Source organism: Haliaeetus albicilla, chromosome 7, assembly GCF_947461875.1.
Source record: "Haliaeetus albicilla chromosome 7, bHalAlb1.1, whole genome shotgun sequence".
Lineage (NCBI taxonomy): Eukaryota > Metazoa > Chordata > Aves > Accipitriformes > Accipitridae > Haliaeetus > Haliaeetus albicilla.
Window position 1 is genome coordinate 36,544,312 of NC_091489.1, and position 12,453 is coordinate 36,556,764.

At 42.8% G+C, this 12,453-nt stretch overlaps 1 protein-coding gene across 5 annotated transcripts in view; it reads right to left on the minus strand.

Annotated features, from left to right (window-relative positions):
• Nucleotides 1–12,453, minus strand: part of SPTBN1 (spectrin beta, non-erythrocytic 1) — a 136,826-nt gene that overhangs the window by 47,744 nt on the left and 76,629 nt on the right. For all 5 annotated transcript variants that reach the window (XM_069787710.1, XM_069787713.1, XM_069787711.1 and 2 more), the window contains 3 exons: nt 7,219–7,370; nt 2,271–2,444; nt 868–959 (listed from right to left, as the gene is read on the minus strand). In XM_069787710.1, the coding sequence (XP_069643811.1) occupies nt 868–959; nt 2,271–2,444; nt 7,219–7,370 (418 nt within the window). The remainder of the gene's footprint in view (nt 1–867; nt 960–2,270; nt 2,445–7,218; nt 7,371–12,453) is intronic.

A 12,453-nucleotide genomic window follows, 5' to 3' on the forward strand; every position in this document is an offset into this window, starting at 1 on the left:
CTTTTTATAACTTGCTGCCCAACCTGCAGCCTGTGAGGTTTCAAATCCCTGCAAGTCTAAAGCCTGCTCCTGGTTTAGCTGCTGGCAAAGAATTATTTTCAGGTACTCAAAATACCAAGTTCAAGAGAAGAGCAGGAACAGCTGGAGGAACAGAGCTGAGTAAAACCTTTTCTGATGGCTGCAGGTGCCACAGGAGTGGTGATACATTAAGTTTTCCATGAAATCGTCTGCTGTCCCAAGGCATCTTCAAGGACTGACCCTAGTCACCATCTGACTTCTAAACGAAGCACATATGATAGCCGGCTTTGTGCCCAATGGGTACACAAATGCAAAATTAATTTGTTCGGTGATCTGGGTATTTTGCAAGTCTCCAGAAATTTCAGGCTACTCACAAACCATTTCCATAAGAGTTCTTGGAAGAAGAAGATGAAGTGCCACTATAATACTGAAGTGCCCCAAGTCATCAGAGGGACATCCAAGTTTTCTGGGGGAAACGTATCGAATCTTTACACAGGGATATTTAACTATGCAAGAAGGTTACTGTCAGAGAAAGACATTGTAGAAATATTTCCATATATATGAAAAGAGGGAAAAGTTGGTGGCAAACATATGAAGCACCATTATTTCTTCAGAGTAGGGTGAAAAAGTGTCAGCATATTACTATCTATTCACGGATTATCAGATTGGTATGTTTATCGCACAGCATCATTATAATAAATTCAGAATTTTCTGACTTGTAAACATCAATTCACTTCTCTTGGTTGAATCCACTTAAGGAGAGATATGTGGTTGCCCATTTTAAATTATTTCAATGAAAACTCAAAATGCTATAAGAGCTTTAGAGATATTCACTTAATCCACACTCACCCAGCTGTCTTCATCTGGCACCACAAAAGCAAAGCATCTTTAGCAGATTTCTTCTCCTTGTTGTCCTCAGTTTCAACACTGATATCTTGGATCTAAAATTAACATAGAAAGTTTAAATATTTCTCTGAGAAAACATAGTGTTTGGCTTTTGTGAAAAGATGAAAGGAATTATATCAGAATATAAGTAACAAAGGAGATCTATGATGACAGGCAGGGTGGAAGTAGATGAATGCTTTTCCTCATTTAAGAGCATTCATGTCAAATGAAAGCTTCATCTGCCCTTATTTTACTGGAGGATTACTCTTTGTTCAGTCCATTGACAAAACAGTTTAAAGTCCACAAGAAAATTTATTTCCAACTGTCAAGGCAAACCTTGCCCTATACAGCATTATGGTTTCACGCTGTCTCCTGCAGGATGCCGAGCACACGCAGGAGTCAAGGGGGTGCAGCAGGTAGGGGTCCTCCTCAGGGGATGCACAGGCAAAAGCTAATGAGGAGTTTCGTAGAAGCAAACAATTTTGGAACTTCAAGCTTGGAGGAAATAGCGTTTGCCCTTAGCAGCATCACAGCTCTATACTCCGGATTCTAGGCTATCATCCAATTTTTAAAAAGAGGAAAAAGAAAAAAAAAGGGGGGAGGGGGGCAGGGAGAAAACCACTTTTTACTTCATGTGGACAAATATATCTCATTTTATGGATATAGTTCACTGCTTTTTACAAAGAATATCATAGCTTCAGTGAAGTTCCTCTGCTGTCACTGAAAGTTAGGCAGACACTTTCCTATTAGGAAAACACTGAGCAACACCAAAATTAAGAGAATGTTAAATTTATTGAATATTTATTACTATGTTATTTCTTATAAATGATATATTTATTATATAAATTTATTATCCTTTCTGCAAAAGGACTTTCCAGCCTTTTTTAACTGAGGGCAAAGACCAATGTGCAACTTGCTGGAAAACAAGAAATATCAGCCTTTAGCTGGGACACTAAAACAATCCCTGTGGGCACCCTTAATCTGCTTCAGTGCAAAGTCAGCCACATTAATCATAACCACCACAGAGGTGAAGAGCGGCTGAGGGTACCATTTCCTCCTAGGTCTGCAAGAGCATATAGGTCTATGACTGGAGCTTCATATTTATTACTAATTTCAAAATAAAACCACATGACTCTCCAGACAGGAAACTCCCATTGGCTGCCACTACAGATCAGCAGCACCACCAAGACTAATTTATCCTCTCCCCTTAGGTCTGGAGCACATCCTGCCAGATGCTAAGCACTTTTCACTCCCATCACCTTGGAGGGCCTGGGAGCACTCCACTCTTAAAAAGCACAATGGAGTGTATTACAAACAAGTATGGAAAACTCAGACGTGTGTGTATCTGTGTACGTATACATCTTTACCTGGAATCTCAGGATAATAGTCCAAATAAGACCAAGTGTCAGCCTGTGATTCCCATCCACAATGTCATGAGATCCCATGTTTTCTAGGTGCACTCTTTGCTCTTTCAGGAACTGGAGGGCTTTATCAACATTCTCCAGGCAATGGATGCGCATCCTTCCCTTAGTTGGTTTAGGCTAGAAGGTAAAAGGGAGAAAAAAAGCATATTACTGTAGACAGAAGGAAAAAAAACCAAAAAGTGCTTTTTAACTCCTCGGTCCAGGCAGGTGAGTCAGTCACATTGGCCACTCCTAGCCAGCAATACCGTACGCATTTGTTCTTCAAATTCAATGGACAAAACCGCTCCTTGCATCTTACAGCACATTTACACAAGGATAATGGTAGCACGGGTCAAACTCGTGGAAGAAATGCCTACATCCTAGGCCTCAGCCATACACACTGGATGCCAATTTCATTTGCCTTTTGAAGTATTTTGCCTGCTTACTTCCTTCATTTTTTCTGCCTAGTATATTCATTTACTAGCTGGAAGACAATTTATTTTGTTAAGTTCATGCCACACCTGTTACATTTTCCCAAGATGCTTTTTTTTCTCCAGTACAAGTTCCTCCACACTTAAAAAGAAGATTCTGCAAAGATAAAGATATGAAACAAACTGGTAACTGGCATATGCATGCAATAGAGGGAATTGGTAATGAATGCTCCAGAGAGTATCTGTAAATACAGATACATGCTCGTCAAAAAGGCAGCTCAGATTTGGCCATAAGCTACTCAATAAAACTCCTTGAGAAAGAAATGTCATTGGGGTTTTTTTTGACAGTTGAAGTAGGATAAGTATTATGAAAATAACAGAAGAGATTTATTCCAAACAATTTCTTCACAGGAAAAGAAAGTAAAAACATTAATAAAAAAAATCAGCCACACCAACATAACAAATTTTATAATGGCCCAGTGCAAATGAAAAAAGCCATGAATATATTAACAGCATGTAAAAGTCCACTGTAAAACTGAATAAAATTAAAGCAACTTTGTTCTGCAGATAAGGATTACAGCTGAATAGCCTGTTCAGTGCTCACTGAGATGTCACCAAAGGTACTCAGCCAGACTATTAATTGACATAATGTCCTTGTTTTCTGCACCAAACATAATAACTGGCTGTGGAAATAGCTCAGGCAAAATCCTCGCCTCAGACTGCATTCAAGGGGAAGAGTTTCAGCCAGAGCCATATTATGGTCCCTAGAAACAGCAGCCTGTATAACGGTGTGTCACAAAGATGAAACACTTGCTGGAAAAATACCCCTCAGGACGTGTAAACCCCTGAGGTCATTAGTTTCACTTCAGCTTTCAGTTAGCACCGTTCTCCTCCAGAGGCTGGGTAACAATGCAGAGAAAGTCAACCCATAACTCCCATCAAGGGCAAAAATTTCCAGGAAACTGCTGCTGCTTTTGGATATAGAAGTCCCTCCAAAGAGGCACAAATGGCACGTATACCCTATACACATACCATACACCCCAAATACTGCCAAGTACAGGGTGAAGAGCCATAGCGTGAGTGGGAGCAAGAGTGAGGTTACGTAGTGGGCTGAAACCAGACAGAGATCCCTCGCTATCAGCAGGGACAATCCGGGATCCATCCTTTTGCTGGTACCATCAGTCACCCACCAGCGTGGTAAGCTGGACCACGGGTTTAATTTAATCTTGCAAAATACAGGTAGGAAGGCTGTTCCCAGGAGGGGAGAGGGAGTGCCCAGCTGCGGGGGAAGGCAGAGGCGAGGCTGCAGCCCACAGCTGCCCGGCCCACGACTCGGTCCAGCCCATTGCCACACCTGAGAGCCCGAGAGCAGCTTCACAAGGTGTGCTCGCTTTTACGACGGTGTTCCCAAAACATGGGAACAACCGACTGCGGCCCTTTCTAAGCAGCAGTGGCAGATTTATTAACGGTCCAAGAAGGCACTTCAAATTTCTGCACGGATGAGAACAACAGTGTCGCCCAGCCAAAAATATGTTGGGCACCCCGAGAAGACAAAAGGTTCAATTTTTCTGTCCCTCCACCCAGGCAGGCCATACCGTTTAACCCACCATTCTGCAACAAAAAGAGGAAGAGACGTCCGAGTCCAATTTGTACAAGGTGTGGCTGCGCTTGCCACACTCCTGCACAGCCTCAAGATGAGGCATAGTGAAACGCAACTTTCGCATTCACTGGGCTAACGCAGATCCAGAAATTAACCAGAGGGAAAGCACACGCACTGAATGTATCCTTTTTTGTATTTACCTCAACTCAGCGTCCTCACATACACATGATCAGGAAAATGTTTTACATCAAAAATCTTGCCTTTTCCAACAGAAAACATGACAGAAGTCACTACAGAGAATCTGCTTAAACAGTTTGACCTTTGAGCATCCAGGAATTGTAAGGAATTGAGTAATCCTTTATATAGCTATGGAAGAAACTGAGCTAAATGCTTAATTTTATGCTGAACACAATTCTCAGCTTTATTTTTCTGTTCGGGAGAAGCTAGTTAACAGTATGTGCAAACAAAATTACAACTGTCTTTTCATACTAGCTGGATTCTTTTCCGCTTTGCTCAGTGAGACTATTGCATGCTATCACTTTCTTTCCAAATACTGTGCTGTCCAGAGGACCTGATGCAGTAAGGTCTGGACTAAACACTAGGATCAGGAATCAAGCTGAGCAAAGACAGGAAGATGTAGCTGTTGCCCTTATTGGATGCTCTCATTTTGAGTTTCTCCAACACACCTTCAAGGACTCTGGGTTTTCATCATTAAAAATCACAACAGCTTTTGAAAAATGCAGGGTTTGTGGAAATGAGGCTGGAGGTGTTATAGAGGGCAAACAGCAGTCCTGCTTCCCTGATTAGTATCCTAAATCCCAGGCTCTGCTCCACAGGCATATGGCTCCAGCTCCAGAGTCTGAATCCCAGTTTCAGAAATGAGAAGAAAATTCCTGTTTGTTCTACTGCTTCAGTAAACACACCATATTAAAATAATTATCCAGGCTAGTTTCTACATTTGTTTATTGCTTTCTTACCATTTGATGTTTCTTGTCTTGATTTTAAGCTTTCTGCATAAGATACTACCTTTAGATTTCTGCCTGGGTGTCACAGAGATGTCAGAACCTAACCTATACCACCTAAAATAAATTCCAAAAGGCTGGAGAACATCAGCAAGTGGATGCTACGTGCCGATCCTCCTGGAATATTTTCGGTGTGCGTAATTGTCTCAAGGTTTAGTGCATTGCATTATCTGTATTCTTGTTTGCACAGGAAGGTGTGGTGGAATGTACTGTTCAAACAGAGACTACTGTCCTCCATCCTGAGATAACGAAGCTACAAAAAGAATTTGCGGTAGTGCAGGCAGCTGCCAATGTGATATGCAAACGATGATGCAAGTGCAGATCCAGCAGTCTCACCGGGTGGCTCCTGCACCCTCCCCACCCGAACGGCTGCGTAAGCTCTGTTTGCATTTTTCAAAACCTGGAGTGAAAAATATAAGTGAATCATGCAGCAAGAGTCACACGGCTGCTCTGAGCTACACCACTGCTGTTTGACACTGAAAGTCAAATCTTGGCAGGCAGATATGAAGATTTAAACGGAGGTGGCACGGTTGTTGTCTGAATCCTCAAATAATGGGGCATGTTGGTCTCAGTTATTCCTGTATGAATAACATCTGCTACCTGCAGTGAACATGTCAAACCTAATACTTCACTGAAGCAAAAGATTTGGCATAGAGGGAAACATATTTTGAGCAAAGTATAGTTGACAAACATGGAGATTAGTTACCTCCATCCACACAATACCTTCATCCACACAGGGTACTTCTATGCATGTCAGAATTTCCTTACCCTCACAGATGCATTTGAAAATCTCCCTTTCTTGCATTACTGTACAGACACTACACCGTGGACCATATGTTCAATTCATTACACAGAGTCTTAAGCCATGGAGCTTCCATTAATAGGAGTGCTTGATGACAAGCGATTACACAGTCGCAACCTCATGTAGCCTTAGGTCTTAGCTAAAGACCTGTATTTCTTTGAAAAGATTGCTTTAAATTAGGTAGTTAAGAGCATAGCCATCATTTAAGGAACTGGAGGAAAAACTGATACCCAGTCATTACCTGACACCCAGTTTTCCTGTCATGCGGCAGGAAAATCCCCTGCAGGGATTTTCTTACTCGCTACTCCCTTGGGCTGGTATCGAGAGGGCTCTCTCAGCACACCCAAAGAAAGAACGAGCCCCATTTATTTAAATTCATTTTAGGTATTCCTCTAACCAAATAAATTCCAAGCCTTATCTATCCTAGTAAAATTAAGTACACCCAGGAGAACTCCTGAGCAGTGGGGTGCAATTAACACCACGACTAAAACAGCTGCAATGCTTCCCAGGGTGGACTGGGCCCACTCCAACCAGCCGTCCTCCATGACCCCCCAGCACACTCCAGGGAAGGGAGAAGGGATGTCCCAGGCCTTGGGCGGGCAGGCAGCTGCACATAGCCACCTCCATCCGGCAGCTGTGTTCACTAGCACAGAAACAGGCCACCTGGCCACGGTGCCCGGGAACGTTCCTCAGCACATCTAATTCGCCGTTACTGAGATGGTCTAAGGGGCTGGAGAACATTTAGTGCTCTGCGCCTGTCAGATGGAGGAGCAGGGAGTATGCTGCTGGAAGCACGCAGCATCTCACCAGCAAGGACCCCTTGGAGGAGACCTCCTTTGACTCCTACTGAAACCATTAAGAAGATACTTAAATAGTGCCTGGATCCAGGTGAAGCAATAGACTACTTTTTTTTTTTTCTTTAATACATAAAAATACATTTGCAGTACTGAACCCTCAGTACTCAGTTTTGCTGTACTTCAGTCGAGCCAAAGATTCACCAAAAACCCCACCCAAAACCAAAACAAAAATCCCACAAGGAATATTAATAAACACTTACAAGTCTCTCTCCTGAAAGAACTTCCAGAAGTTTGATGAGCATCCTTCCATCGCGAAGGTCAGTGTACAAATCTGTAATTCTGCATGATACACGTGCCAAGTGGGAATTAACCCACTTTGTGAAAGTCTTCTTCTGAACTGCCTCACGTTCATCTGTTAGGAAAACACCACAACGTTACTCAAAATAAGTCACAGTTCACATACCTACGTGAAAATGTGATGTTGAAACATGTCTAATATTAAATGTAAGCTATGGCTTCTCTTCTTAGCACAATCATTGAAGAAATTGGGACTTTTCACTGAAAATCCATCTTTCTATTTTATGACATTTTCTAATGCCAGTGGGAATTTTACTGAGTGACTATCTATGGAATAAATCTGAACTACAGATTGCAGGCTTACTTGCTGCTCAGATAAGCAGCTTTCTCAAGGTGTAAAGAGGTCTGTTGTAGACCTACACTGTAAAAGCCCCTTTGGGCTGATCAAACTGTCCAGTAATTTGATCAAGAGTTAACTTCTACCACTGGAAGAACACGCCAACATCTGCTCTCAAATCCACACACAAATCCACAACAGATTCCCTGAAATACAAGAAGTTGTTTTAGATTAAGATAGGTACAAAAGAGAACAGAGACCAAAGCTTCCCATTTACTTTTTTCCCTTCTCTTTACAACATTTATTTGCAAATTCAACATTTGTAACTGTATTTACACAATGTCAAGATGAACTTTACTTCAAACATACAGTTATAGAAAACTTGCATTTATTTAAAGCCATAGAAAAATAGGTTCTTTCCACCTTCCTTTCCCAGAGTGTTTCACAACTGTTTATACATGAAAACATTGGCTATGAGAGCTCTCTTAATGCACAGGCTCACTACAGTCCACATTAATTCAGAAACTCCTAAACAGCTATTTGCCAAGCTGAGAACTCTCAGACAGAAAATATTATACAACTTTGTGGTTAAATTCTTTGGCCAAGGGCTTTGGATGAAGCCCTTCCTTGTTAGCAAAAAGTCATTTCACTAAGCTGGGATCTACTACAGACCAAATTTGTCAAAACACAGGTGCTCAAACTTGGACTCCAAAGTTCGTAATTAGACATACAAATGAAAGTGTTCTGCTTTTCCAAGCAGCTGAGCATCTAAGCCTCACATCGGTCTCCTTGAAGTTGTTGTCACATTTCAGAAACAGGACATGAAGACTGGTAAATCCTAAACCAAAATGTAACACGTGCAGCTCTGAAAACTCCAAGTACGTTGTTTGAAACACAGAAAATGTTAGTGATGGTGCAGATCAATGCAGTTTATATCTGACTACCCAGGGTTTCAGTGGATACTGTCCTTCAGAAAGAAGGATGTGCCCCCTTCCTGGCAGCACAGCATGGTGGGGACATGATCCCAGCACGTTCATAAACAGCTACAGCCTCCACACCTGCAGGACCTTGGGGCAGCAACAAAAGCCTGGTCTTGGTGACAAGGAATGATAAAGAAGCTGACGCTGAAGAGGATAGAAAGTTGGGAAACAAGTAAAAGAAAAAAAGACAGCAAGAAAAGAAATGATGTAGTAGAATGGTGGCAAGGAGGAGGAATCTGATAAGGAGTGGGAGAGCAGACCAGCACTTCAGTGGCAGTTTGCCCAATTACATAAACCACACCCAAAGATTTCAGTTCCTCTCATATTTCTGAATTTATTCTTGTTGCCCATGTAGTAGGACGTGACCAAAGCTAATGCAATGAAACTGTCCCATTTGTAACAGCTTTTACCTACCTATAAGGTGGGAAATTAAGAAAATGGGGCTTAGAAATCTGAAAAAGGTGGGGGTTGTGATAAAACAGCAATATGCTTTCAATGAATTGACAGTTTGCATTACTCTTGTTTGTCCTCACTCTGTATGAAGAAGAGGATTGCTAAGATATAGGACACGAACAGGAAATTAGCAATAACTGCGGCTTGCTTTCCAGTGCACGGAGAGGAGCCAACTGCAGTTTCTCAAAAGCAGCAATGCGTGCCCACCCCCGGCTGCCCAAACCTCAGCCCCCTGCTCTGCTCCAGACCGCACCAATACGGCATGTTGCACGTGCCCTTTACTGCCAGAACATCACAGCATCAGCAGCACAGGGCTCCACTGTGCATCGTGTATAAGCATTGTGCAAACAGGTGAATGGTCAGTTCATTAGAAAGCCCAAACCTTACCCCAGCAAGACAATACTATAAAAATAAATACTATCTTTCCAGTCAAAAGATGCAGCATCTCCTACCCATGTTGCAATTCGTACCAGTGGTGTAACAACATAGCTTATTCAATCCTAGATCAAAGAAAAAACCCAAAGCATCTGACCAGTGGAAATAGTTGTCTATCCAAGTAATGATTTAAATATAGTGTCTACTAACCTTAAATATGTATTTTATGAAGTATTTATAGCAAGTTCCTGGGAATGCTGTATCTGCATATCTGCTTGCCTAGTAATCCATGCTTTTAGTTGAAGTATTTTTTTGAAATGAGTCACAGAAGAAAAACCTTGCAATAGTTGGTGCTTTTTAAAGAAAATTCCAACAGAAATTACCACACCTCCCTTCACCGGCTTGAACAAGCCCCAAAACAGCTCAGCAAGTTCATTTATTTAATCACTGTAGTCTCTATACAGAAGCACAACATCCAAGGGTCCCTGTGGTTACATTCATTCCAAAGAGAAATATGGATGTACAGGATCCTAAAAATAGAGCTGGACAGAGAAAATGTTATGTAAAACAAAAAAGCTATCAAATACCATCATGAAGACATCCATTAAAAAATCTTTGGTCAAAAGTTATGGTTATCAACAATCCTCCCAGTTTGGGATCATGATAAAAGTAATGGGTGAGAGAAGAACATCACCCATGTGGTTTATTAAAAGATGATGAAGGGTCAGAGCCTAATTTTGAACAGATTAAAGATATGACATGGGAAATACAGTGACATGACAAGTCAGGTTGTGAAAACTTTGGTGCCGTTGTATTAATTAACACCAGCTTAGGATCTTCTGTTGCTGAAAGCAATTCAAAGGAAGTCAAAAAATGAGCTGGCTCTAGGCAGCCCTTTCAGGAGGGGGAAGACGGGTCCCTCCTGCAGACAGTGCTGAGGTTGAGGTGGCTGAGGGATCACTCTCCCCAAAAGCCTTCCCCACCCCAGCACAATCACTGGGCCTAAAAGAGGACATGAAGGTGCACTCTTCAGGCAGTGGGGATTCGGGGGAAAAACCCTGAGAAAGTTCCCAGCCACTCCTTTTCCTCAGTGTTGCCTCAGCATCCTTAAGCGCACTGAATTATCAGTGGGGGAGAGGATGGGAACACAGCTTACAGGCTCTCCCTGTCTAGGTAGAGGCCCTCGGTTCTTTGGTAGCTGATGCTTGGTGCCGTAATGTGTGTTTTCTCTAGTCTAGTTCAAATGCAGTTGCTGCCTCTCCCCTTCTGCCTTCCCGTTTCCTCTGTTTCGCTCTCTGTGGTCCTCGATTTCCTGTTTATGGTGATAAGTTGAAGGGCTCGGTTGGTTTTTCTGGCTCCTCACCCACCCTGCGCTCGCTCTCGTTTTCACCCCTCTCACCTGATCCCCACCCATCCTCTGCAGCGCCGTCCTCCTCCCTGTTCACCCCGCCAGATAAAAATAGTGTGAAAATCTCTACTGGGACCACAGCTGTGATAGTTTCAGTGCTAACTCCACATGCTGAGCCTACTGTCGGCTCTTCACATATGTCTGAGCAACTTCACTGCTGTAGCCACTAACGGCTTTTCGTTTTCTTCCCTTCTCCCCTCCTCTCCTCTGATTCACAGCAAGAACGGCCAAAAGCAGTGAGATCCCAGCCCCATGGGAAAACCCTGCCGCACCATGCAAGAGCCAGCCCCTACCTGCTCACTGCCAGCTTTTGGGGACAACCAGCAACTTATCTCAGAAAAATGCCACCGGAGAGGCACAGCAGCTCTTTCAGTCTCCTAATGGGCCAGTCACCCAGGAAGGCCACTCTTTATCACGCACTTGGCACAGGCGGAGCGCAGCTCTCTAATTCCCTGCCGACATTATTAGCAATAGAAACACCAGAAGGGAGAAGGCAGCAGCCGTTCTTACCCCCGCATCGCTTAACGCCTGTTGTGCTTCCACAACGTGGGAAAGCAAAACAAGCCCGTTTTGAAAGTTGTGTGACTGGGGTTGGTCATGTTAAAACCTCTCCTGATTATTTCTACATGGTGTTTCACAATGACTGCAGGTTTTTGCAATGCTTTTACCAACCCTTTCAAACCGATAAACTGTATTTTTCTGCTTCGGGGTTTCAGGTTAAAACACACACAGAATCAAAACCAATGCATTTTGGTTATATGTTTCAGAGAAAGAAGCATACATACATATGCATACATAAGTGGTACTTACAGCTCTGACAATCTGGCTAAGCACAGAACACAACTATGGCTCTTTTAACGTGCATTGCTGTGTGAAAATCTACACACTAAGGGCCAGGTGCATCCATGAGTGATGACACCAGGGATTTAACATCAGTGATGGGCCCTGAAGTGCTATGAATCTCATGTGATCGTTTGTCCTTCGTACTTTCAAAAACACAGTTTTAGATTTTGAAGATTAATTAAAACTAGAGGATATGGGTGGAGCTCCAAGCGTCCTACAGCTTGTGAAAACATTTGTTTCCCAAGGGTAAAGAGAAATGCGCAACATGCAAAACATGCACAGCAGGAAAACGGAAGCCGCTCTAACAGCAGTATTGATAATAGAGAATCCAACTTATCTTGAAGGAACACTGGGAAGGAAATTTCCTTTATGCGGAAACCCCGATGACAATACTACTAGCATACAGTGGCTTGCAAACTCAGCTCTGTGATGTGATAAATCAAGGACTGACTTTGTTTAGAAGTTTAGTAAATAAACTGGAATTTGTACACTGAAATTCACATAAACCAGGGCTGGACGGGATCACAAGCAGGCATCCAGCCCCTTCCCCACTTGAGGAGAGTAATTTCTTCCCCTACTAATTGGATGAGAAAAAACCCTAAACAAAAACGTAGTTAACTTTCCGAAAGACTAGAGTCGGGGTGTCAGTCACTGAACCCCCAGTGAGGGACAGCAAGAGGGGGGGTTCGCATACACCATTCTCCTTCTGTCACACGTTCAACTCCGCTGAGTGAACTCAATAAGGCTGTGCCAGAATAATGGAGAATTTGTCTTAACTGCCCTGGAAAATGCATGGCTGCAG